Below are 27,045 nucleotides of genomic sequence, written 5' to 3'. Positions count from 1 at the left end.
TTGCCAGTGTTGAGGTGAGTGATGCATTTTTTATTTTTTATTTTTTGCAAGGGGGAGATTGCCCCTTCCTCGAGAAATGAGGTTTGGCAACTGTAGCTTCACATGATGGGTTGGATTCAGAATAACTAATTAGTCATGATTTCAATAGGTCTAGTCCAAGTATGTTTAAGTCTGGATCCCATACAATAATGTGCAAGTTTTATTTTGATTAGCCAAGGATTGGATTGCTGCTGTTTCTCCACCCAGGTGATCTCCTCCATGGATTTCTTCCATAAAACTTACCTTGTTCATTTGGATGTTCTGTTTCTGTTTCTGCTCCTCTTCTCATTCTCCAAGGATCTTGCTCTCTTTGAGCAGGCTCTGTGTGTACACAGACACAGACAGAAGAATGAACACACATTAAAAAGCCCAATTCAGAAGTTCCCTAAGCCAAGCAAAGTCTTCATAGGGCCCCAAAGCCATCTAAGGCTGAAACCCTATATGTGCTTACCTGGATGTAAACCCCCCTTGAACTCAATACAACTTATTTCTCAGTAAACCTACACAAGATTGCACTTAAGAAGTTCAAATGCCCTGATCAGAGGTTGCTGCATCCACACACAAAGATTTGGGGCTCTTCAGACATGTATGTTCATCACAGCCATTAAGTAGCTATTTGCATATGTGAAAGAATCATTTTGTTACACCAGAGAACATTTTGGTATTGCTTGAAATCACTGCTTTTCAATTTAAAAAGAAGCACTGGCAAGAAACTGTTACTACACATGGATATTTTCCATAGTGGAAAATTCTCTACTGCTGTTATTTTAATTTAGAAATTTCTAAAAAATCATTGTTTTATAAAACATTATGGATACAGTTCTGGTCATAGTGAAACTACTTGAAGTTGTAATTAACTTTCAGATGACTATGAAGGATGCACACATTCCCTAATTAACATAGCAACTTGGGCATGCTAAATTAGCATGCTAACAGTTTTCAGATACTTACAAAAATTCCTTAAATTTAAAACTACATAAGGAAAGTGTGTGCTCTTGAGTTATGGATATTTGCAGCCCTACCAGATATTTCAATAAAAATACTTTCCAGGGAAAGCTTTGAACTTATTTGAACGTGACATTAAATCCACATTAAGTGTGTCTTAGGGTGCAATCCTATGCACATCCAGCAGACATGTCTGATGAAGCCATGCCCACTGTGACACTTAGCCATGGCCCCTGCCATGGTGCACCTCTATAACTCTTTGAGGGTGGGGTTTGTCCACTCCATTCTCCGGAAGGTGGGGGAGGCATATACATCTGTCCCTCAGCCTACTAATATTCCCTGACTTCAAACTGTACGGACTGCAAAGCTATATGCTGGTTAGGTAAATCTTCCCCTAGTGCCTGAAGATGTTACTGCAGGCTTCAGCCATATGCACATCTTTAAATTTATTAAAATTAATTAATGCATTTTAAAAACAACATAACCCTGAAGTTCACACCCCTAGGGTCTCTTTAGTATGCATACCAAGTTTCAGCTTTCTAGGTTTTATGGACATGATGCTATGGTGCTGACGGATGGACAGACAGACAGCCACTCTTATTATTCTAGATGTAACCAGATGGTAAGAATATGGGAGAATAGTTTTGCAATGTAACTAATGCACTTAAGCATGCGTGCATGTGTTTGTGTGTGTGTGTGTGTGTGTGTGTGTGTGTATATGTATAAATAAATAAATAAATAAATAAACGTGTGTGTCCCTGTACAGCCTTGGCTACAAGAAGCAGTGTGTCTTCACCACATAAAAAAATGTTGCTTAGAAAAGGAGGTTTTATGATACACATAGAAAAGTCTGGGCAACAGAGAGTTGAATTCCCCACTCATGCTGGAGGGAATACAATGCTTACAAATTATTAGCATTTGTCAGAATTAATATCACATCCCTCCAGTCACCTCAAGTGTCAAGATGAATGGACATCTTTACAGGTTGTAGTATTCTCTGTCAAATTCTCTTTTCCATACAATGCTTTATGGTACAGCAAAGTGAATGGTTATTCTTTCTTTTTTAAAATTATTTGCAATTCTAACAAACAAAAAAGAGGAGGGAAAACAATCAACAAGAACAACATCAAAAAGGACAACAAAACAAAACAAAAGCATATCCATTCACAATAATTATCCACATCATTAATAAAAAGGAAAGAAAGAAAGATTCAATATTCCTATTTTAAACATATGCATTAAAATAAGGAGTCCATATATCTAAACTATGTGTTTAGTTTTTTATTGTTGTACACTGCCTTGGGAATGCTTCCGCCCTGATAGGTGGCCAAGAAATATTAAAAAAAAAAAACAACTTTAGGGTGCAATCCTATGCATGTTTAGACAGAGAAAAGGCCTACAACTCCCAGCATGCCCTAGCCAGCATGCTGGGAGCTTTAGGCTTTTTCTTTGTCTAAACATGCATAGGATTGCACCCTTATTGAATTTTTCTGCTCCTAAACCAATATTTCAGTTCAACTGGAAGAAGTGAGATACTTATATAGCACAAGGAATTAACATGATGTATGTAATACGAGGGTCAAGAAGCAACAGTAAGAGCCAGACATGGAACAACCGAGTGGTTCAAAATTGGGAAATGAGTACGACAAGGCTGCATGTTGTCACCCTGCTTATTTAACTTATATGCAGAGTACATCATGAGAAATGCCGGGTTGGATGAATCACAGGTCGGAATTAAGATTGCTGGGAGAATTATCAACAACCTCCGATATGCAGATGATACCACCCTAATGGCAGAAAGCGAAGAGGATCTCAAGAGTCTGTTGTTGAGGGTGAAAGTGGAGAGTGCAAAAGCTGGTTTGAAACTCAACATTAAAAAAACTAAGATCATGGCATCTGGCCCCATCACTTCCAGGCATATAGAAGGGGAAGAAATGGAAGCAGTGACAGATTTTACTTTCTTGGGCTCCAAGATCACCGCAGACGGTGACTGTAGCCATGAAATTAAAAGACGCTTGCTCCTTGGGAGGAAAGCTATGGCCAACCTAGACAGCATAGTAAGAAGCAGAGACATCATTTTGCCGACAAAGGTCCGTCTAATCAAAGCTATGGTTTTCCCAGTAGTAATGTATGGCTGTGAGAGCTGGACTATAAGGAAGGCTGAGCGCCAAAGAATCGATGCTTTCGAACTGTGGTGCTGGAGAAGACTCTTACGAGTCCCCTGGACTGCACGGAGGTCAAATCAGTCCATACTAAAGGAAATCAACCCTGAGTGTTCATTGGAAGGACAGCTGAAGCTGAAGCTCCAATATTTTGGCCACCTAATGCGAAGAGAAAACTCTCTGGAAAAGACCCTGATGCTGGGAAAGACTGAAGGCAAAAGGAGAAGGGGACAGCAGAGGATGAGATGGCTAGATAGCATCACGGATGCAATGAATATGAACTTGAGCACGCTCCGGGAGAGAGCGCAGGACAGGAAGGCCTGGCGTGCTATGGTCCATGGGGTCACGAAGAGTTGTACACAACTGAACAACAAAAACCACCCAGAGAGCTTTGGCTATTGGGCACTATAGAAATGTAATAAACGGAATGAAAATCAGATCCCAGTCTATTCAGGGCATCAGAATTTGTTTTCCTTGCATGCAAAAGTCTTTTAGAACACCTACATTGCCAAACAGGCCTTAATTTAATTATTGCATAGACACAGTCAGACAACAGGAGTTAACAAGGGGTTGTATCCAATGTTTAGTCCTACTTAGAGTAGACCCATTGAAATGAATAGACTATGTTAGACTAACATTAGATACAGCCCAAGGTGTGAGACATCCAATCTGGGGTGTACAAAAAAAAAAATAAAAAAATCCAGTCCACATTCATATTGGCCTGGTTCACACATCATGGCAACCCTAGTTTTGTTTTTTTAACCGTGGGTTACTATGAATGAGGCAGCATGCTAGCTCAGTTGCGCCCACTCCCTTTGGGAGCAGCGAAACAGTCCGGGAATGCTCCATCCCTGGGTTGTTTAGTGCGATGACTGAACCGGAATACCAGATTGTCTCCCCCCGAAAAGCCTGAGTTAGAACCTGGGGTTTGTGGGGGAAACAACAACCTTGAGTTGTTGTGACATGAGAACTGGGCCATTATTTTAAATTGCTTTAGTTTTCATTTTCACATTGCTTTGAAGGAAATCCATCATGTCTTCTGCTGCCTATAACTTAGATATTTTCATCCAAATGACACAAAATGTGCAGGTATTCTGCCACCCCGTCTTTCCTAGGCATCAGACCTCTGCCCCAGTTATCAGACTGGCCAAGTTTGAGACAGTTTGGAAAAAGGGTGCCCATGTAAAATGAAGATGAAATAAAAGAGTAAAGACATACATGGTCATTGGTAACATTACTTTCGCTTTCCATCTTTTGTTTTGAAAGTAAAACAGGTGTGGGTGCATTCATTTAATTTCATACTGTTTTAAACATGACACTGCATAGCCCTTAACACAGTCATTTCTTGCAGATTATTACCCCAGGAAGCAAGCTAAACTGCACATTACAGCAGATGACAAAACATGTTACAAAGCTAAATGGAGGAGGACAGTAGCTAATGTAGGAAGACATTTCTCCTCCACCTCAACGAGTTATTGGATCCTCAATATGAATCAGTGGCTAACCCTGTGGTTTTTCTACCCAGATGAGAGTTTTACTTGGAGAGGCCAATGGCTTATTAAGAGTACAATTGCACCTTTTTGTACACGCAAGGTGAGTTAAATTGGTCCTGTTAATAACATTAACAAGAAATGTCACTAATGACTTGTTGCTTTGGCCTTCAGGTACAAAAAACAAATGAAGAACAGCTGATGGAAGCCACTAGAGAAGTAATGCAGGTATCAAAGATGGTAAGAAGCAAACCGGTCTTCAGAAACATTTATCTTCAGTTCAGCATGTGTTCCTGTGCTCACAGGAGAAGGAAGTGCATTTAGAGCAAACATACAGGAGTGCGGAAGATACTTAAGCGGCTCAGAGACACAGCCAAGAACCAGGGAGTTCCCTTTTGTCATGAACACATTAGACAGCCTGAGAATGATTTACCTGTTTCATCCTTGGCACATCCATCTGCAGGATGGGGATACTAACCTACTTTACAGGGCTCTTATCTTTGCAGCATATTTTAAGCGCTTTAAACACTACAGTTCAGGGATGTGCGAACTCACCCCCGTCCAGGTTCTCTGGACTCCTGCCCAGCCCCTGCCCGTGTTCGGCAGTCCCCAGACTGCACTCAAGCCCCTCCCACTCTCGGTGAGCAGCCCGCACTCACCCCAGCGGCCTTGTTGAGCTCTGCAGTCGCCATCCCTAAAAAAAAAAAAAAGGGCAATTGCAAAAATGCACATTTTTTTGCATGCGTGAAATGCGCATTTTTCATAATATGCATTTTGCGCATACACAAATATGCACTCACAAAATGTACATTTTTGCATATGCGGATGTGCGCATTCACAAAAATGCACATTTCCACATGTGCACAAATTCGTGCGTTTTTGCAATTGCCATTTTATTCCTCAGAAAATGGCAACCGGGAAGCTCGACGAGGCTGCCGGGGTGAGTGCAGGCCATTCGCTGAGAGTGGGCAGGGGGAGAGCAGGGGCTCAGCAAGTAGAGCTCGGCAGGGCAGGCGGATTCCCAGAATGAATCGAGTGCCCATGCCATCCCTACTACAGTTATTCCGGCAGGGGGCTGTACATCATACCCGTTGCATCCTCTCCCTGGCGGCTTTGATCCCCCACCCCACCTGAAGCAAGCCCAAGACCAGTTCAGACACAGATGGATAACTAGTTCCCATCTCCGGACTTTTCCTCAGCACCAAATTAAGGGTAAAGCCCATCTGGAAGGCACTTTGCACCATTGTGGCCAGGCACTGGGGAAGTAAATCCAGATTGCCCACACTATCTGTAAAGACAGAGTGGGGAAGGGATGGGAAGTTAAATAGCCATTTCAATTAAATAGCCATTTCTCCCATTAATTTACTCAGCAAACTAGAGTGGCATTCCTCCCCTGCCCCCGCAAGCCTGGACATATTCTTCCCCTTTCTTTGACTGGTATTGCTGTCTATGCATAGTATCCAGTGGTGTCCCAGCGCTAATGATGTTGTACTGGCATACACCAACTCTTGCACAATGCAACAAGAATAGGAAAAAGCAGTGATAACACCAATACAGTGCCATTAGCATTGGTAACCCACTGGATTGTACCCCAGGTTCTTAGAAACTCAGCCCTCAATCCACTTATCTTATTTTCTTTCAGCTTGGTACAGTTATGCTGTTACCAGCTGTTCATTTTCAACCCCCAGGCTCTAATTTTTCACCTGCATCCCATCTTATTCATGTGCCAGGTTGCAGGCTCTCAGGCAGAGACCAATGTCTCTTCTATATGCTTCCCAATACCCTGTTGACAACAAAGATGCCAGCCCAAGCATAGCATCACTAGCACCCCGAGAGATAGGCCTCCTTTCGAATAAGAGCTCAAAGTTATGCAAATACCTACCTTGGGGACTTGCAGGACGTTGTTCAGGCTGATACAAGCTGGCTTCCTGAAGTCAACATGAAATATGCATCATTAACTAGAAACATCCAGTTTTACTTAAGCCTTAGACCTTACACATAAATAGACACTCACCGGAGACGCAGGAGTACTGAAGTATCTCGCTCTGGACTGCACCAGGAATTTACACCTATAGAAGGTGGGGTGGGGGTTAAGAGGAGGAGGAGCAAGGAGGTCAGAAACCAAGCCAGTCACAAATACTGTTGGGGGTTCCAACCAGTTTGTTTGAAAACCCAAATGCCATTGAAACATCAAAGATCAAGATCCAAAGCTATGTGAGTACCCTCCGGACCAGATCTGAGGCTGCAGCAGGTAAGAGAGGATGGGGGGGGGGGGAGTCCCATTGCTTCTATAAAGTTGGGCCCAAGCCAGGCTTGGTACAGCTGAGACACAGATTTATCTCCTCCATTGGGACCAGGCCTAGCAATAACAGCAGGGCGGGAACCAATGGCTGGAAGTCGCAGTCAAGAAAAGGTGATAAACATTTGGAAAAGACTTCTCAGCAGCGAAGGCTGTTCAATGGTGGAATGACTTCCTCAGAAGCTGATGGGTTCTCCTTCACTGGATGTATTTAAGCAGAGGCTAGATGGCCACCTATCAGGGATGCTGTAGCTCAGGGGTTCCCAACCTTTTTGGAACCATGGGCACATTTGGGAATTTGAGAAACTGCTGTGGGCACCACCACAAAATGCCTACTCAGTGGATCGCCACTTTGGCATCTACCTGTGGCGTCTATGGATCTTAATATTCAGCAAAAACTTTTGTTTCATGTCTATCGGACACCGCAATGTCTTTTTAATAAGGGATTGCCTAACTCGGCTAATTGCTACTGATGCGATAGAACAAATGCTTCCTTTAAACATATGTCTTGGCAATGTCTAGTAGTTGCTTCTTTTGGGGAGGAAGTTATTACAAGTCTTTCATATTCTCTGCTGTACACACTCTTATAAATTATTTACCTGCTTCATGGAACTTAACAGATGCTCAGTGTAAATGGATTCTCTGTGCCCTTTTGACAGCTAAAACACTGATATTATGACGTTGGAAGGATAAACGCTCACCCCTTATAATGCAGTAATGTAACACTTATAACGCTTTCAGTATCTGAATGGGTGGCATATAAATGCCACCTTCAAATGGATACTTATTTGGATATTTGGTCTGCTTTTGTTGAAGCCTATGTATAATTGCTAGAAAGTTGTATGCACTTCATACAAATCCATGTCTATGTATTTAAAAAATGGGGGGGGCATGGGCACCACGTTGGAGACCCTTTTGCGGGGCACCATTGGAGGTACCTGCGAATGCCATGGCACCCATGGATGCTGTGCTGGGGACCCCTGCTGTAGCTGCATCATTCATTGGAGAGCCTGCACTGAGCAGGCAGATGGATTAGACGGCCTCCAAAATCCCATCCAGTGCTACGATCCCATGAGCAAGCTTGACTGGACTCATGTAAAGTGAACAGACATCAGATGGGACTGTTAGCCTGGCTGCTTGTTTAAGAGGCTCCCGTAAAAGCAAGCTACCGGTCTTGAGCAGGTCTCTTGCAATAGCAGCAGCCTTTGCTGAAGAAGAGATTGGGAGCCTCAAAATGGCGTGACACTGAAGTGGCTTAAACGAGAACACCTCCGCTGCACTCATGTATACCTCGGTCCAGTCAGAGTTCAAGCTGGAGCTAGGAGGAAATACTACAAGTATATGTGGATGTTGTTTCCAGAAGCAAAACTGCACGTATTTGCAGCTACAAATAAAACCCCAAATATAGTAACCATTTAGAGAAACTTGTTGTTACGGATCAGCAGTTAAGGATCTAAGCCAGCAACGATCTGCTGCACAGCTAAGCCAGCCTGCACATCATGTGGAAGGATCCACAATAACAGGCTAGTTGAGCATTCAGTGGAGTAAGGCAAACAACTGGAAAATCCTACCCTCGTGAAAACTGCATAGCCGCCTCTGTGTTCAGGTGACCTGAACATTCATTGGTGCTGTTCAGCAGGGCAGCCAGTGCCTACTCTGGCTGGACTGGCCGTCCCCTCCCCCCACCCCCAACTATGAATATATACATGTTAACATTGTTTACTGCATTTTATTACTGAGCCTGTGTGATATTTGTAAGCTGCTTTGAAAGGACATGTGTCTCGGAAGGCCCAAGACATTCGGAGGCCCAAGGTGGAGCAGCAAATAGTACCCCCACCCCTCCCAAGGCAAAGTATACAGTAATGGCTACTAGTTCAGTACTAGTACAATAGCTACTAGTCCTGATGGCTCTCTGCTACCTCCAGTCTCAGAGGCAGTATGCTTATGTACACCAGTTGCTGGGGAATGTGGGAGGGAGGTCTGCTGTTACATTCATGTCCTGCATATGGGTTTCCCATGGGCAGCTGTTTGGCCACTGTGTGAATAAAATACTGGACCAGATGAAGCCTTGGTCTGATCCAGCAGGGCTCTTTTTACCCTCTTAATCAAGGCCAGCCAAGTTATTCTGGTGCCCCATACAGAAATATCCCACAATAACTTCTCAGTCTCCCTGGCAGTAAAAAGACAACAACAACAACAACTATAGGTTAAATAACTTAACAATCTGCTGCCCTTTCATCACCCCCTAAATATCAGCTGCCTGAGGCAGATGACTCATTCTGCCTAATGGTAGGGCCCGCCCCAATAAATTCCTAGTAAAAGCTAGTAAACTAGCACTACATATTTGGAGTGGGGGTGAAGGAGGGAGCTTGCCATTACCAGCGACATCCAAGACGTATTTGAACCCTTCTGTCTAAAGGGTCAGCTGTTCACAGTTTCTTGTAAGGGAGGGGGCAGCAATATGTATTTAGGGAAGTGTTACCTTGGAAACCATCTGGCATGCTCCACCCAGGGATCATCTCCACGTTCCCAGCTCCTCAAAACACCATCACAGTAGAAACAACGCACACGATCTCCCTCACCTGAAAATAACATCCGTAACAAAAAGGTCTCACATTAGTCAATAGCAACTGAAACCAAGGGTTATTGCTACAAAGGAGTTGTGTGTGTGTGTGTGTGCGCGCGCGCATACACACACACACACACACACACACACACACACACACAGAGTCCTTCTGTAGATGCACTGTCAGATCATGATGCTGGGAATGGCTCTCAGGATCAGAAAGATGATTCTAAGGCCTGCGACCAAGAGAGTCCAGTTCTGGGCACCACACTTTAAGAAGGGTGCAGACAAGCTGGAGAGTGTTCAGAGGAGGGCAATGAAGATGATCAGGGGACTGGAAACAAAGCCCTATGAGGAGAGGCTGAAAGAACTGGGCATGTTTAGCCTTGAGAAGAGAAGACTGAGGGGAGATATGAGAGCGCCCTTCAAGTACTTGAAAGGTTGTCACAGAGAGGAAGGCCAGGATCTCTTCTCCTAGAGTGCAGGACATGGAATCATGGGCTCAAGTTACAAGAAGCCAGATTCCGGCTGAACATCAGGAAAAACTTCCTGACTGGTAGAGCAAGACGATAATGGAACCAATTCCCTAGGGAGGTGGTGGGCTCTCCCACACCGGAGGCATTCAAGATGAGGCTGGACAGCCATCTGTCAGGGATGATTTGACTTAGATTCCTGCATTGAGCAGGGGGTTGGACTCAATGGTCTTGTAGGCCCCTTCTAATCCTACGATTCTATGATTCTATAGCTTTCATCAAGAGCTGGGAGTATTGCTTCACCCTTAAAGGTGGCCTAGAAATAATTTTAGATTGATTGGCTGCAGCAGTCAAGACCACTGTCACTAGAACTAAAGATGAAAAGCAAAGAGAACCACAATATAAACCCAATGCACAAGTCAAAGAGTCAACCCAAACCCACCTTACACTGACTTTTGTCACACTGATCATAGACCAGTAGGACAGCTGTGCACACAGCTGGGTTCACTCTACATTCTGTGACCTGTATAAAGTTATGCACAGTTTAAGCTGCAACTTGGCTTACCTGCATTAGTTAATTCTGGTTTTGTTCATGATGGGAAAAGAGGGAGGATAGAGCCAACCCTCCCTCCCCTCAACCACCACCACTCTGGTTTTTGAGATCTCAGCAAGCTTTAAGAACATGCGCACAGCTCTGTTGCATATATAATGGCTAGGAATTCATGGGGATTGAGGAAAAAAGCATGGCAGCAGGGGTTCTCTGGTAGCTGAATTCTGCACCCAGTATCACATACCTTTTGCTGCACTCCAATAGAAATACCCATGCATTTTGAGTGGTGGGGCAAGAAATCCGGCTAGAGCTACATCTCCCTTTTGTATGGCAGCTAGCCATACAAAATGGTACAATATAAAGACATGATGAGGATATAATTCTCCCAGAGGGAATAATTTGCTGCCAGGCAAGTGGAAAAGTAATACGAAAACAAGTTTAAAGTATATGTGCTGAGAGGGTGGTGGTGGCAGAAGATCTGACAGCCATCTCTGGGGCGGGGGCCTTTGATGTTAAGCGCAGCGGAGTACAGCCATGTCCTACCTACCTCCGCTCTGGGGTTGTACACAACCATAAGGAGAAGTTTGCCCAACAGGCCAGCCCTCTAGAGTAGGGGTGGGCAACTTCCAGCTCTCCAGATGTTTTAGCCTACAACTCCCATCAGCCCTAGCCAGCATAGTCAATGGTGAGGGATGATGGGATTTGTAGGCCAAAAATTTGGCAGGCCACAAGTTGCCGATCCCTGCATTAGAGTTTCTTGGCTAAAACTTAAGAAGCTTGTAAAGGAAGATTAGACTACATTTAGAGAGGATGGATCAACGGCAATTAGTCACTGCAATGGCTAAAATGGAACCACCACATTTAGAGGTACTCACTCTTAAGGCTAGATGTAGCATTAATGAGCAGTTGAGAACCATGCTGGCCAGGGGATGTTGGGAGTTGTAGCCCAAGAGATCTGAAGGGTACCAGGCTGGGGAAGACTGACCCAACTGGACCTTTAGTCTGATCCAGCAAGCGAGTTCTCATGTTCTTACATACCTGTGTAGAAGAAGCCTGCTCTGGCCATCAGCTCTGGAGACCCATGAGCAAAGGATGGCCAGTTCTCAAACGTCGTCAGCCTGTCGCCTTCCGCCTCCATATCTGGGTATTCCGGTTGGCTGTCTGCTGCGGCCTCTTCCACGCTTAAACTTTGCAACGCGCCAAGGAACTGTCCATCCACACAGTCCTGGATTTCCTCAGCACGAGGCGTCTGTTGGTTTCCTACCTCCCTGCCCTGGATGAAAGGACACTCTGGGAAGAACTTCAGGTGCTCTGCCATGGGGTCATCCTCAGCAAGCCAGTCATACAGCACCCCGCTACAGCAGAAACACTTCACTCGGTCATCGGGACCAATGAAGAAAAAACCAGCGGCAGCCAGATCAGCTGGAGAAACAGGAGCGCTGTCTGGCCAGTGCAGGAATGTCCCAAGCCTCCTCTCCTCAGACTTCATGCTGGACTGTGGCTGATGGAACCCCCAGTTTCTAGTCTCTGCTGGAGAGGAGCTCTCCCCCCTGTTCTGGGTTTGCTCGAGAGAAAAGCTATCCTCCATTGCCCACCTCCTGGAGAAGAGATTAGTCAACACATCCGCAACAAGCCGGGCTTCCATCACAATGAAGCGGCTCCTCGCGCCAGAAGGCTGCATCCCTTTGGCTCTGTTTGGCACTGCCTACTGCGTGCTCTGGAAAGCTCTGAACTGAAAAAAGAAAAGAAAGCCAAACAGGCTTCCAAACAGCAGACACAAACAGAGTTCTAGTTTTTCTACAGCCTGCTGATGTTGCTGTAGTAATTGGACAACAGCTACCGTTCTGCTCAATTCTTCTGGTGCCTGGATAGGGGAGGAAGGAAAAGGCAAACTTTTTACACCAAGTCAGAGAAGCACTGGTGTGTGTGTGTGTGTGTGTGGGGGGGGGGGGGGCAAACGGAGAAAAGAGAGAAATCCAGCAACTTCTAAAGTGGAACACCATTTCAACTGAATGCACCCCCTCACTTGTGGGCATTGTTAACACTGGCAGAAAGGAGGGGAGTCAGTCATTTAGGATGCAAGGAAGTCAACATGCTTCGTACAGGGCAGGATGAGATCCCCCAGTAGTTCCGAGGCTATTTTGAGCCTGCGCCCAGCAAAAGCAGACTTCATGTCGACCAATGACAGTGTTAAGAAGTCTGCATCAGCCCATTAAATATATCTTAGCCCATTCATGGCACAGGCTTTATTAAAATAAGCCAATTCAGTTTGCATAAATTTGCATACAAGTAAAAACAACAGCTCTAAAAACAAAGTATTTTTTCCAGAGCAGCATTCCCCAACCTGGTGCCCTTCAGATGTGTTGGACTACAGCTCCCATCACCCCCACTGCCATGGCTGGGAGTGATGGGAGTTGTAGTCCAACACATCTGAAGGGCACCAGGTTGGGGAATGCTGCTCTAGAAGATGTAAGTGTGTATTGCAGCAGCAGCCACATTGGAAGAAACATGAGAGAGTGAGAGAGAAGGGGGAGAGAGAGAGAGAGAGAGAGAGAGTGTGTATGTGAGAGAGAGACAGAGAGAGAGGGAGGGAGGGGGAGAGGGGGGGAGAGAGAGAGAGAGAGTGTGTGTGTGTGAGAGAGAGAGAGAGACAGAGAGAGAGAGGATGCCTCTAAGATATTGTGTGCCACCTTTCTAGCTTTTTATAAGTACTTGTGCAGTACATAAAAACAAATGTTTACAAGAATCTGTGTCTGGGACCGAAAGTCTTTCAATCAACCAGGAGCCTGTTTGTTCTCCATGCTACGTCCAAACTTCTGGCCACCCTTGGGCAAGACGCCCCCAGCGGGACCCTCCCTGGGCGAGTCTGCTTTCTCACCGCCAGGGTCAGCAGCTGCCCTTGTGCCTCACGCTCTGCCCCAGCATCGCCATCACCTGCTCGTTGGCCAGGCAGAGAGCCAGGGAGCAAGCAGGCCGAGCGCTCCTACATCTCACCGCTATGGCTGTTGGGGCCGGAGCAAAGGCCAGTAAACAAGCTGGCTGCAGCAGTGAAGAGGAGGGGACCTCCAGGGGGCCCTTATCAGTGGGCCCTTGGCAAGGGCCAGCCACACCTACCCTTGATGCTGGCCCTGTTCGCTGCCCACTAAGCAGGCATCTCACAGGCACTTTTGGCTAGCCACAGGGGCAACTCCTTTCCAGGAAAAGAAAAAGTACAAGAATGCCTATAAAACAGGTGCAGGGAACATGTGACCCTTCAGAGGCTGCTGGACTGCAACTCCTATCAGCCTGAGCCAGCATAACCAAGTGTAACAGCTGATGGGAGTTGCAGTCCAACAACATCTGGAGGGCCACACATTCCCCATCCCAGATTTAAAGTAACTCAGGTGAAGAGCCAAATTATCAGCAGCACAGTTGAACTTGTACTGCGAATTGACACATGCCCCCCCAAGGTCTGAGAAAGAGCCGTGCACAGATGGCCTCTCAAAATTCGCCACCTTATTTGTGGGCAGAGAAATTTGGGAGATAATTTCACTGAAACTCTCCAGGGGGAGGAGAAATTCTCAGCCGTTTCTCCCAGGTGGAGCTCCCCACTGGCAGGGCTTTTAGCACAGCTTCTTTTTTGGCAAAGGTTTTGGGGGTCTTCATGCTGCAGCATCATTCTCTGTCTTGGCAGGCTGCCCCCGGTCTGCTTCCGCCACAATGCAGGTGTGAGGTGGGGGACAGTGTGGTATCCAGCTCCAGGGATGAGGTGGAGTTCATGCTCTGCCAAAATCTGTCCTCCAATTTCCTGAAAGTTTTCTTCCCCCATTAAAGGGGCTTCCATTGTTCTGCCTCATTCTCAGGACAGTCTATACAGTGAATTTCTTTTGGTGGTGTTTTTGAGCTTACCTCATCACAAATAGCCTCCCAGGCTGCCTGCACTTCCAGATCTGAAAAAGCCCTAAGGGAGGAATTAGCTCATGGTGCCTTAAACTGGGCTTTAACTGAGGTGTAGGAAGCTGAGGAGGCTACAGGGAGCCAAAGTGATGATTGCACAATGAAAGACAGGACACCGGTGCTCATTCCTCAGCCACCCCCTAAGCAAGGTAAGCCCAAGAAACCCAACCCTTGAGAATTTCTCCAAAATTTCTCCAGTACTGAATGTCTTTTCAAAAGCAATTCCTCTTCTATCAAATCGAATGAGAAGGGCCGAAAAAAGTGGGAGAAATTTTCGGCACAGCACTCGTCTGAGACAGGAGCTTTGAGCAAAAGCAAGGATCACCTCCTGGGCATGAAAAAGTGGCCTACACCTTTCACAGCAGCGCCTTGCTATGCAAGAATAATCAGCAGGGCAGGGGAAGCTTTTCATGGCATGGGGGAAAACATCAGCTGCAGAACAAGCTGCTCTGAATGGCACAGTAGCACAGGACACTAAGAAGTTGGCCAGTGCAGCAACTGAGGAATTACAGCCCACCACCACAGCTCAGGGAGAGGGGTCACCTGGTCAGATAATGTGGTTTTGCGGAAGGCTTGAACTTAGGGCTGTGAGCCAACCAGTATTTTAGTGGTTCCAAGCGGGGGGGGGGGGACGACAAGCAGACCTGCTTCTGTAACAATTTCAGAGAAAACAGTTCTTATTTGGCTTTGCCATAATAACAGAGCAAACAAATGATATCCGTGCCAAGCTACTGCATTCTGGTGCTGCCCTAGCTTTTTAAAGGCCTTGTGTGGTGATCTGTATGCCTGTGAATGCAATTTCGGAGCCATTCTGTCCAGGACAGACCGGCATCGTGCGATTGAGGCACCTGGCAGGAACAGCAGCCTGTGATGCAGTTGTTGAAAGCTCACCACTCGGCATTGCTTGTCCACCATTTCCTCACTGTGCTGCCATTACATGTCCTGCAGTCTTTTCCATACAGTTGAAATTTCTTTTAACCCCAATTCCATTAAACTGCAAGCAACCCAAGAGCGAGGATGCTTAACATCTGGGGGTTTCATTAAACTGCATGGACAGAATCCAAGGAGCAGCTTCCACCCCTGCCAATTCCCTTCTGCAAACAGTTGGTCCCACTGACTCAGTTGCACAAGCAGGACTCACTGCTTACACCTAGGAAATTTAGCACTTCCTAGAGGAAGCCCCAGAACGTGCAGAAACACTGGTTCCTGAGAAGAGACCGGCTGGCAGAGCTCCCTTATGTGAGCTCTGCTAACACGCTCCTCCCAGAAATGCGTGTTTGTGCTCATTTTGGGTTGCCCCACAAGCACTAAATTGATTTTGCGCAAACGGTGAGGGCTGCTTGCACAACAGAGTTGGTGGGGCGTGATCCACCCTGCTGGATCCTGCCCCATCACAGCAATGGAAGGATCGCTCTGATTGCAAAGAGGAAACAAACAGTCAGAGGGCCAGGAGGACGCAGGACATTTCTTATTAAAGGGCCAATTCCAAAAATGCCAGAAGCAGAAACTGCTTTATCTTATACTAAACAGCTTTGCAAATTCATGGCTACAAACCTAAGCGTACGTACAATCATGCAGGGGGCGGTCTGCGTTTAGGGAACTGTAAGGGAGAGAGATTGCCCTGTTTGAAATGCTACGAGGAACCACTTTTAATTCTGCTTAATGAAGAAGAGTGTTGCTGGTTTAGAAAGAATTAAAGAGTTCGAGAAGGATAGGTAAACCACGAACACCTACCGACAATGGCTAAATGGAGACACCATGTTCAGAGGCTGTATATTTATGAATACCAGATGCAAGGGAGGACTGTTACCTCCAGGAAGTTTATGGACAGGGTGTGAAGACATCTGATGGAAACAGGATGCTGGGCCTTTGAGTAACCCTGCAGGATCAGTTCTCATACAACTTACAGGTTCACAGCTCACTCTTCACCACTACACTAGTAAGCAAAGATGTGCAAAGTTTAGGCCTTAAGGACTTAACATGTGGCGTTACTATTATTTGGACATGCAGCAGGCCTAGTTTCTGGACAGCAGGGGTAAAGGCCAAAATTTTTAGCTACCTAAGGGCACAATCCTACGCATGTTTAGACGGAAAAAAGTCCTACAACTCCCAGCATTCCCCAGCCAGCCATGGCTGGCTGGGGAATGCTGGGAGTTGTAGGACTTTTTTCTGTCTAAACATGCATAGGATTGTGCCTTAAGACCATTGAACAAGCCCAGAGCAGGTCTCCGAAGTGTAGTACTCAAACCAGTAGTGTTACACAGGTCCTCATTGTATCAGCCCAGAAGTAATGTACACAAAAGATGCAACTCCTGCCATTATGTCCTCAACCTGCTGCATTTTATCTTAACAAGCTAGTGCCTGAATTTGCTTTTTTCCTCCTCCCTCCCAACCCCCTTTTCTTTTGTATCATGTTTTTTTTTTTTTAATTGGAAGCATGCAGACAGGAACTGTCTTAAGAAATACCTTTGTAAGTCACCTTGGCAGGCTTTTTGGCTAAAGGGTGGGATAAAAAAAAATACTATAATATGAAATAAATATTTTTATTTACTAGCCTCTCACGAAAAGAAAAAGGATATTTCAACATATCATTACCCCACTTACATAAAAGGAAAATATTTGAGGTTTACCAGGCCGTATAAAATGAGAGAGAATAACACCTTCAGACTCAATTCCCTAAACTGTCTCTCTATCATTCCTTTTCTCCTATAAGACAGTAAAGACACAGTGACCTATGACCAGGGAAAAAACACATCTACAAGATAAGCAGCCCTGTATGACTCAAGCAAGCAAATTGAACCACAAGCCTTTGACTCAATCCCACTATTCAAAACCATCAGTGCTCAACTACATTGCTATGTTTATATCTTCAATATATCACATTATCGCTTACATACATCCATTACTTACCTAATCAGACCAAAACAACCAGGAAAGCCTCTGTTCCTCAACCACAAAGCAGAAACCAAATGTGCAAAATTGCCTTCTGGAGAACCTTTAACTCCCTTGCTCCACCCAGGCAATTAACTAGTTTGTGTTTCTAATCAGCCATTTAAAGCTGCAAGCAGTTTTAAACCTGACTTTGGGACACAAGCCAGCGTAGTGTAGAGAGGTTAGAGCAGGGATGGGGAATCTGTAGCCCTCCAGATGTTGTTGGACTACAACTCCCATCATCCATTATCACATGCCAGGCTGGCTGGTGCTGATGGTAGATGGCGTCCAACAATATTTGGAGGGCCACACTCCCTACCTTTGGGTAAGAGTATTCAGAGTCAAATGGGGGAGACCCAGGTTCAAATCTTCAATCAGCCATGAAGCTCACTGGTGACAATCTCTTAGCCCAGGAGTGCAAAAACTCAGGCCCTCTGGAGTTCCCCACATGGCCACAAACCATTTCCTTGGCCCCACCTTTGTCCCCCAGCTACCAATTGTGAGAGCCTCTCCAAAACGGAATTTGGCTCTCAGGCAGAAAGAGGTTCAACACCCCTGTTCATTCTACCTCATAGGGTTGTTGTAGACATAAAAGGAGCAGGAGAACATGGGTCATATTCAGTGTTAGCCCTACTTACAGCAGACCCATTGAAATGAATGGGACTTAGGTTAGTCATGATACTGCCTCATATCTGCTGCTCTGCACTCTCTGGAGGAGGAGCAGAATAAAAATTTAATAAAAATAAACACAGTTGGCTCATTCCCATTGCAGAATTGCTTGATTTCACATTTGCCTTATTCTGAATACATTTAGTAGCAGCTCCCATCCCAGATCCTAGCACTCTTATCCCCATTGGAGGAAACCTGTCTGAGGACAGCCCTTTCAAGGAAGAGCAGGGGTGGCAGCAGAGTGGTACCAGAGATTTTAGGGATTTGGGAACCCTCAGACAAGAAATCTGTAAGGTTGGGGCTTTAGCCGGTCAAGAGCAAGAGAGGGTGGGTTGCACAGATTGAGGGAACAACACAGCATCCTCTGCCCAGACAATTCATGCTACCAGGTCAAGCCAAGGGCCAAATCCAAAGGTGTCTTGAAGTTTTATATACAAATATGGGATCTGTTTCTTTCAGCTGAGGGTAATGACAAACCAATATGTTGGAAACATATCTTCCCAGTTTGGAAAGAGCTCCGCGGACTGCTGGACCGTTTCTGAGCTCAGTTCATGTGATTTTTCCGACATAAATGAATATCTATATTTATTTATTTATGTATTTATTTGAAGTATTTTTATACCACTCCTCAGCCAAAAAGATTCCCAGAGCAGTTTACATATAATCAATTAAACAAAACATAGTATATAATTGGTAAGGGACGGACAGACCCTGATGCTTTGATTGCTTTGAACACAATGTTCCAAAAAGTGTATAACTTTATTATTTGCCCATTACATCAGCAGATATTTGCAGAAAAGGGCAACTAAAATGATCCAAGGGGCTGGAGCATCTCCCCTATGAGAGAAGGCTTCAACAGCTAGGATTGTTTAGCTTGGAAAAAAGGAGCGTAAGGGGAGACATGATAGAGGTACACAAAATTGGTGTGGAGAATGTGAATAGGGAGACATTTTTCTCCCTCTCTCAAAATACTAGAATCCGGGGTCATCCTATGAAGCTGACTGGTGGGAGATTCAGGAAGAGGAAGTCCTTCTTCACACAGCACATAGTTAAAACTATGGAATTCGCTACCACAGGATGTCGTGATGGCCACCAATTTGGATGGCTTTAAAAGGGGGTTAGATTCCTGGATGAAAAGGCTATCAATGGCTACTAGTCTTGATGGCTATGTGCTACCTCCAGTACGAGAGGCAGTGAGCCTATGTACACCAGTTGCTGGGGAACATGGGTAGGAGGGTGCTGTTGCGCTCATGCCCTGCTTGTGGGTTCCTGGTCAACAGCTGGTTGGCCACTGTGTGAACAGAATACAGGACTAGATGGACCCTTGGTCTGATCCAGCAAGGCTCTTCTTATGTTCTTAGATATAAATTTGTGCCCCCAAAGTAGGTGCAGTTCATCTAATTTGGACCATAACCTTAAAAATCCCCCTAACCTTAAAAAATACTTCTGGAGTCCCTGTTTCAAGGTATTGATACCTATATAACAAGAGCCCGGTCCCTAAAGGAATGCCTGTCTACTTCACTATCAGCCTTCCTGGACATTAAGGCCATCTACTGATTATATGTATCCTGCTGGCATCCCCACTAACAGAAGTGAGGTGGCTGGTGACCAGGGGAAGAGCATATTTTCATCTGTGGTATTTCATTTAACCCATCCTGGTACTTAGTTTGTTATCCTTTATGTGCCAAAGAAAAACGTGTTTATCCTCCTAGGCCTTTTAGGGATTTCTTCAGCCATAACATCTCATTTTGTTGTTTTGGTTATTATTATGTTTCTTAGTTTTGTTTTGTTTTTTGCTTTTTGTTTTTGTAGAGTGGTAAACAATTTTTAAACAAGCAAACATACAAACAAATAAAAGAAGTCCTGTTATGACTATGGAGAAAGCAAAGGGCCATGCAGTTTTGTCCTGGCAGCCACTCCACAATGGTGTGTCCTCTGAAGCCAGCCATGACAGATACCAACTCTAGAACTCTTTGCTACTGAATCCTGGCAAGACAGAAGCCCCGTGGATGAGTGGTTCCTGAGTCCGGGAGAAAGACACATTGCCTGAAAGATCAGGTTCGTAGTCTGGGGGTACTCCTAGATCCATCGTCGCTGGAGGCCCAAGTGGCTGCTGAGGCTCGGAGTGCCTTTTACCAGTTTCAGCTGGTTCGCCAGCTACAGCCCCTCCTGGACAGGGATAACTTGGCCACGGTGGTACAGGCATTAGTAACTTCAAGACTGGATTACTGCAACGCGCTCTATGTGGGGCTGCCCTTGAGGCTGGTCCGGAAGCTGGAGCTAGTGCAGGACGCAACAGCTGAGCTGTTATCGGGAGCTGCCCCTTTTCAGCATGTAGCTCCTTTGCTGAGAAAACTGCACTGGCTGCCTATTCGCTACTGGTCCAAGTTTAAGGTATTCGTACTAGTGTACAAAGCCCTAAACAAGTTGGGGCTAGGATACCTGAGAGAGCACCTTCTCCTTTACCAACCTACCTGGTCACTGAGGTCATTGGAGGGCTTGCTCCTGGTGGTTACATATGGACCCATGGCCTGGTTGGAGTCCACCAGGAAGAGAGCCTTCAGCATAGTGGCCCCCTTCCTGTGGAATTCCCTGCCTTTGAAGGTCAGGCAGGCGCCAACTTCATGTTACTTTCGGCACCTCCTGAAGATGTTATTATTTCGGGAGGCTTTCCCTGAGTGACCAGCTGCGGTTTATTATGTTCAGAATCTGTTCTTTTCAAATGTTTTAATTGTTTTACTTATGGGTTTTTATTCTTTTATCTTGCTGTTCACCACTCCGAGATCTTTGTTGTGGAGCGATATATAAATATTGTAAATAATAAATGATTTGCCCTATTATTTATTTTGTTTTAAATTATTTTTAGGCCACCTTTAAAGGCTGAACTCTCTAAAAAGACATAAAAAATAAAGCCATACAAAATTTTGCAAAACAAACACAATAGAAAATCATCAAAGATTCAATGAAAATGGTATAAAAACAGAACACCAATAAAAACTGCAGTGCACCGAGAATGGAAAGGTGAGCAAAAACAGGTGGTTCTTCAGAGCCTTCCTTGAAGATCTGTACAGAAGCGGCCAGACAAACCCTTGATGGGAACGGATTCCAGACGTGCAGGGCCATCACTGAAAAGGCCCTGTCTCTTGCTCCCACCAGCCTAACTACCATTGGTGGTGGGCAAGTGAGAAGGGCCTCAGCTGATAACCTCAGAGTGTGGGCAGGTTGGTATGCGAGGAGGTGGCCCTTCAAGTAACTTGGGCACAAACCATTTGATTTAAGGCTCTAAAGGTTAAAACCAGCACTTGGAAACACACGGGCAGCCAGTGCAGCCACATGAGTACTGCATGTGACACACTGGTGTCACATAAGCAGACTGCCAGCCCCTACCAATATTTAGGCAGCCATATTCTGCACCACCTGAAACTTCTGAGCTGTCTTCAAAGGCAGCCCCGTGTACAGTGCATTATAGCAGCCTAGCCTGGATGTCACCAGAGCATGAATACCTGAGGCAAGATCCTCCCTCTCCAGGTACAGCTGCAGCTTGCAGACCGGCCTACGTTGGTAAAAAGAATGCCTGGCCACCATCGCCACCCAAGCTTCCCCAGTTAGCACTGAGCTCAGGCGTGCTCCCAAATTGCACACTTGGTCCTTCAGGGGGAGTGCAACCCCATCTAAGACCAGATGTAATCTTCTATGGAGATTGATCAGTTTCCCTACCCACAATATTTCCGCCTTCTCTGGATTGTCTGTTAGGAGCCTGGTAAAATCTTTGCTGAAGAAGCTTCATTCCTTTCCGAGGCTGCCAAGCGGGGCACATCGTACTTTGACAGGAAAGCCCAGGCTGTAATGCAACGAGATCACCAGGGGCAAGAAAGCCCCTTCCAACCCAGAGAAATGTAACAAGGCCTGCTGTGAGTTGACTGGTGATGGGTGTAGAGAAGGGCCACCTGTGGCTTTGGCCAATGCAAAGAGTGCATCGCCCCCCGGCTTAGCATCCCATCTTACCGCAACTCGCTCGTCAGTCACATATATCAATAGCTCTCCATTTTCCCAGAATGCAGGCCATGGAATAATGGGCTCAAGTGACAGGAAGCCAGATTCCGGCTGAACATCAGGAAAAACTTCCTGTTAGAGCAATACGATGATGGATCCAATTCCCAGGGAGGTGGTGGGCTCTCCCACACTGGAGGCGTTCAAGACGAGGCTCGACAGCCATCTGTCAGGGATGCTCTGACTTGGATTCCTGCATTGAGCAGTGGGTTGGACTCAATGGCCTTGTAGGCCCCTCCCAACCCTACTATTCTACAGTCCCGCTGGCCATTAAAACCTGATTCGCATCTGACAGGCAAGAGGACATTATGCATTTGAGGATAAACTCTTTGGGGGTTTGGTGCAGTTCTGCTTTACTCTCCACAAGTCCTTTCTGGCATATCATTTTGGTTTGTTGGGGTGCTTTGAAACTAGGAGTTATTTCTGGGTCTTTTGTGTGCATGTTGGGAATAACTTCTTTCCTGCCTATAACAGGCCTTTGAAAATGGATTCTTTGGAGGTTTGGCGCAACACCCCTTGATTCTTAGAGACCTGTGGGGTGTTGTTGTTGTTGTTGTTCAGTCGTTCAGTCGTGTCCGACTCTTCGTGACCCCATGGACCACAGCATGCCAGGCCTTCCTGTCCTGCGCTCTCTCCCGGAGTGTGCTCAAGTTCATATTCATTGCATCGGTGATGCTATCTAGCCATCTCATCCTCTGTCGTCCCCTTCTCCTTTTGCCTTCAGTCTTTCCCAGCATCAGGGTCTTATCCAGAGAGTTTTCTCTTCGCATTAGGTGGCCAAAATATTGGAGCTTCAGCTTCAGCTGTCCTTCCAATGAGCACTCAGGGTTGATTTCCTTTAGGATCGACTGATTTGACCTCCTTGCAGTCCAGGGGACTCGTAAGAGTCTTCTCCAGCACCACAGTTCGAAAGCATCAATTCTTCGGCGCTCAGCCTTCCTTATAGTCCAGCTCTCACAGCCATACATTACTACTGGGAAAACCATAGCTTTGATTAGACGGACTTTGTTGGCAAGGTGATGTCTCTGCTTCTTACTATGCTGTCTAGCTTTGCCATAGCTTTCCTCCCAAGGAGCAAGCGTCTTTTAATTTCATGGCTACAATCACCATCTGCAGTGATCTTGGAGCCCAAGCAAGTAAAATCTGTCACTGCTTCCATTTCTTCCCCTTCTATATGCCAGGAAGTGATGGGGCCAGATGCCATGATCTTCATTTTTTTTAATGTTGAGTTTCAAACCAGCTTTTGCACTCTCCTCTTTCACCCTCAACAACAGGCTCTTTAGATCCTCTTCGCTTTCTGCCATTAGGGTGGTATTGTCTGCATATCGGAGGTTGTTGATAATTCTCCCGGCAATCTTAATTCTGACCTGTGATTCATCCAACCCAGCGTTTCTCATGATGTACTCTGCATATAAGTTAAATAAGCAGGGTGACAATATGCAGCCTTGTTGTACTCCTTTCCCAATTTTGAACCACTCAGTTGTTCCATGTCTGGTTCTTACTGTTGCTTCTTGACCCTCGTACAGGTTTCTCAGGAGACAGGTAAGGTGGTCTGGTATTCCCATCACTTTAAGAATTTGCCACAGTTTGTTGTGATCCACACAATCAAAGGCTTTAGCGTAGTCAATGAAGCAGAAATAGACGTTTTTCTGGAATTCTCTTGCTTTCTCCATGATCCAGCGAATGTTGGCGATTTGATCTCTAGTTCCTCTGCCTCTTCGAAACCCAGCTTGTACTTCCGGTAGTTCTCGGTTCGCATACTGCTGAAGCCTAGCTTGTAGGATTTTGAGCATCACCTTGCTGGCATGTGAAATGAGCGGAATTGTGCGGTAGTTTGAACACTCTTTGGCGTTGCCCTTCTTTGGAATTGGAATGTAAACTGACCTTTTCCAGTCTTGTGGCCACTGTTGAGTGTTCCAGATTTGTTGGCATATTGAATGCAGCACTTTAACAGCATCATCTTTTAGGATTTTAAATAGCTCAGCTGGAAGACTGTCATCTCTGCTAGCTTTGTTGTAACTAATGCTTCCTAAGGCCCACTTGACTTCACTCTCGAGGATGTCCGGCTCAAGTTCAGTGACCACACTATCATGGCTATCAGGGACATTCAGATCTTTTCTGTATAGTTCTTCTGTGTATTCTTGCCACCTCTTCTTAATCTCATCTGCTTCTGTTAGGTCCCTGCCTTCTTTCTCCTTTATCATGCCCGTCTTTGCACAAAACGTTCCCTTGAGATCTCCGATTTTCTTGAAGAGATGTCTAGTCTTTCCCATTCTGTTGTTTTCCTCGATTTCTTTGCATTGTTCATTTAAGAAGGCCTTCTTGTCTCTCCTTGCTATTCTCTGGAACTCTGCATTCAGTTGGATATATCTTCCCCTTTCTCCCTTGCTTTTCGCTTCCCTTCTTTCTTCAGCTACTTGTAAAGCCTCATCAGACAGCCACTTGGCTTTCTTGCATTTCTTTTTCTTTGGGATGGATTTCGTTGCTGCCTCATGAACAGTGTTACGGACCTCCGTCCATAGTTCCTCAGGCACTCTGTCTAACAGGTCTAATCCCTGAAATCTATTCCTCACCTCCACTGTATATTCATCAGGGATATGATTTAGGTCATACCTGAATGGTTTAGTGGTTTTCCCTACGTTCTTCAATTTCAGCCGAAATTTTGCAACAAGAAGCTCATGATCTGAGCCACAGTCAGCTCCAGGTCTTGTTTTTACTGACTGTATAGAGCTTCTCCATGTTTGGCTGCAAACGACATAATCAATCTGATTTCGATATTGACCATCTGGTGATGTCCATGTGTAGAGTCGCCTCTTGTGCTGTTGGAAAAGAGTGTTTGCTATGATCAGCGTGTTCTCTTGGCAAAACTCTATTAGCTATTGTCCTGCTTCATTTTGTACACCAAGGCCATGCCTGCCTGTTATCCCGGTGATTTCTTGACTTCCTACTTTAGCATTCCAATCCCCTATGATGAAGAGGACATCTTTTTTTGGTGTTAGTTCTAGAAGGTGTTGTAGGTCTTCATAGAACCGATCAACCTCAGCTTCTTCGGCATCAGTGGTTGGGGCATAGACTTGAATTATCATTCTATCGTTTTTAAGATTGTACCCCAGTACTGCTTTTCCCACCCTTTTGTTGACTATGAGTGCTACTCCATTTCTTCTAAGGGATTCTTGCCCACAGTAGTAGATATGATGGTCACCTGAATTAAATTCGCCCATGCTTGTCCATTTTATTTCGCTGATTCCCAAGATGTCAATGTTCAGTCTTGCCATCTCATGTTTGACCACCTCCAGCTTACCTTGATTCACTGATCTGACATTTCAGGTTCCTAAACAATATGTTCTTTACAGCATCGGATTTTCTTTTCACCACCAGACACATCCACAGCTGAGTGTCCTTTCGGCTTTGGCCCAGCCGCTTCCCTCTTTCTGGCGCTACTTGGAAATTCCCTCTGCTCTTCCCCAGTAGTATATTGGACACCTTCCGACCTGAGGGGCTCATCTTCCGGCGTCATCTCTTTTAGCCTTGTGATACGTTCCATGGGGTTTTCTTGGCAAGAATACTGGAGTGGGTTGCCATTTCCTTCTCCAGTGGACCCCATTTTGGCAGAACTCTCTGCCATGACCTGTCTGTCTTGGGTGGCCCTGCACGGCATAGCTTATGGCTTCACTGAGTTACGCAAGCCCCTTCGCCACAACAAGGCAGCGATCCATGAAGGGGCCTGTGGGGTGTAGTGGAGTGCAATCCTAAGTAAACATGCTTAGCATCATACTACATTACGTTTTATTAAGGGTGCAATCCTATGCCTGTTTAGACAGAAATAGTCCTACAACTCCCAGCATCCCTCAGCCAAAGTTGATTAATCAATATAGCAAATATTTTCTGGCAGGGAATGACTAAGGACACAATCCTATGCATGTGTAGACAAAAACAAATTCCTACAACTTGGCTAGCTGGGGTGGGCTGGGAGTTGTAGGAATATTTTCTGTCTAAATGTGCATTGCACCCTTAATAATGTTATTGTAGAGTTGTAGCAATTTTTCTGTGTAAACATGTATAGGACTGCACCCTTGGGGTACAATCCTATGCAGGTGGATTGTAGGGCTTTTTTTGTAGGGCTTTTTTTTCTGCCTAAACCTGCAGAGGATTGTGCCCTTGCTCACCTTTTTCTGTCTAAACATGCACAGGATTGCACCCTTAGTATTGTCGGGTGTCTTTCGTGCGTCATTAAAATATATATATATATATATTGCTCCTGCAATAATGAAATTATTTTCACGGTCTACACTCTTCATATGAAACGCGCTTGGGGATCACCCCGAGCCTCTGCCGCAAGCCTAAAACAACGCGCGAAGGGTGCGAGTTGCACCTGAACCAGGACCACGGGCGAGTCGGACCGTGCTGCCCGCTGCCATTTTTAATAAGGCGGGAAAGGGCTGCCACCTCTCCCTCCTCACGTAGGGCTGTTGGACTGACTGGCTGACTGAAACCCAACAGGTAAAGTTTCTTCCCCAGTCACTGGATCCAGTCACACGGATCCGCTGTACCGCACCTGTTGAATTTCTACCTGCCTGCCCTGCGGCTGTGGAAAGGCACAGCAGCCACGTCGGGGGAAGTGAAAGAAACACAGAACACCCTCTATTTATTAATGAAATTAGCACCGTGGCTTGGGAAGGCGGGAACCGCTCCCATTTGCGCTCCTGCAGCCCTCATGAGGTAAACGAGCTCCGCTCCGCTCTCCTCTCCCCTCAGCTTTCCCCTCCTTCTCATTGGCTCCGACTCGGTAATAAACCCCACCTCTCCTGTCTGTCCATCATCCCTCCCCGCCCCCCGCGAACGAAGGCCGATTGGGCGGGCACTTAGGAACCGACAGACGAAAAGAGGAGGGGCGACGCTTCGTCCGCTCCGCGCCACGGCCGCCGTCGCTCGCGC

At 45.8% G+C, this 27,045-nt stretch overlaps 1 protein-coding gene across 3 annotated transcripts in view; it reads right to left on the bottom strand.

Annotated features, from left to right (window-relative positions):
• BIRC7 (baculoviral IAP repeat containing 7) overlaps window positions 1–27,045 on the bottom strand; it is a 32,694-nt gene that overhangs the window by 4,964 nt on the left and 685 nt on the right. Inside the window, exons 1-7 of one of the 3 annotated variants that reach the window (XM_084854379.1) lie at window positions 26,775–26,881; window positions 16,195–16,391; window positions 11,563–12,388; window positions 9,418–9,517; window positions 6,651–6,705; window positions 6,519–6,564; window positions 283–360 (exon numbers count right to left, since the gene is read on the bottom strand). In XM_084854379.1, coding sequence (XP_084710505.1) covers window positions 283–360; window positions 6,519–6,564; window positions 6,651–6,705; window positions 9,418–9,517; window positions 11,563–12,205 — 922 coding nt within the window. In that variant the 5' untranslated portion in view covers window positions 12,206–12,388; window positions 16,195–16,391; window positions 26,775–26,881. Of the gene's footprint in view, window positions 1–282; window positions 361–6,518; window positions 6,565–6,650; window positions 6,706–9,417; window positions 9,518–11,562; window positions 12,389–16,194; window positions 16,397–26,774; window positions 26,882–27,045 lie in introns of those variants that run through there. The other 2 variants (XM_084854380.1, XM_084854378.1) reach the window with 2 other exon arrangements.

The sequence above is a fragment of the Heloderma suspectum genome, chromosome 4, assembly GCF_057233095.1.
Source record: "Heloderma suspectum isolate Gila_16-S chromosome 4, 16-S_ref, whole genome shotgun sequence".
Classification (NCBI taxonomy): domain Eukaryota; kingdom Metazoa; phylum Chordata; class Lepidosauria; order Squamata; family Helodermatidae; genus Heloderma; species Heloderma suspectum.
The sequence above is the reverse complement of the archived record's forward strand: the minus strand, read 5'-3'. Positions and strand labels throughout refer to the sequence as shown.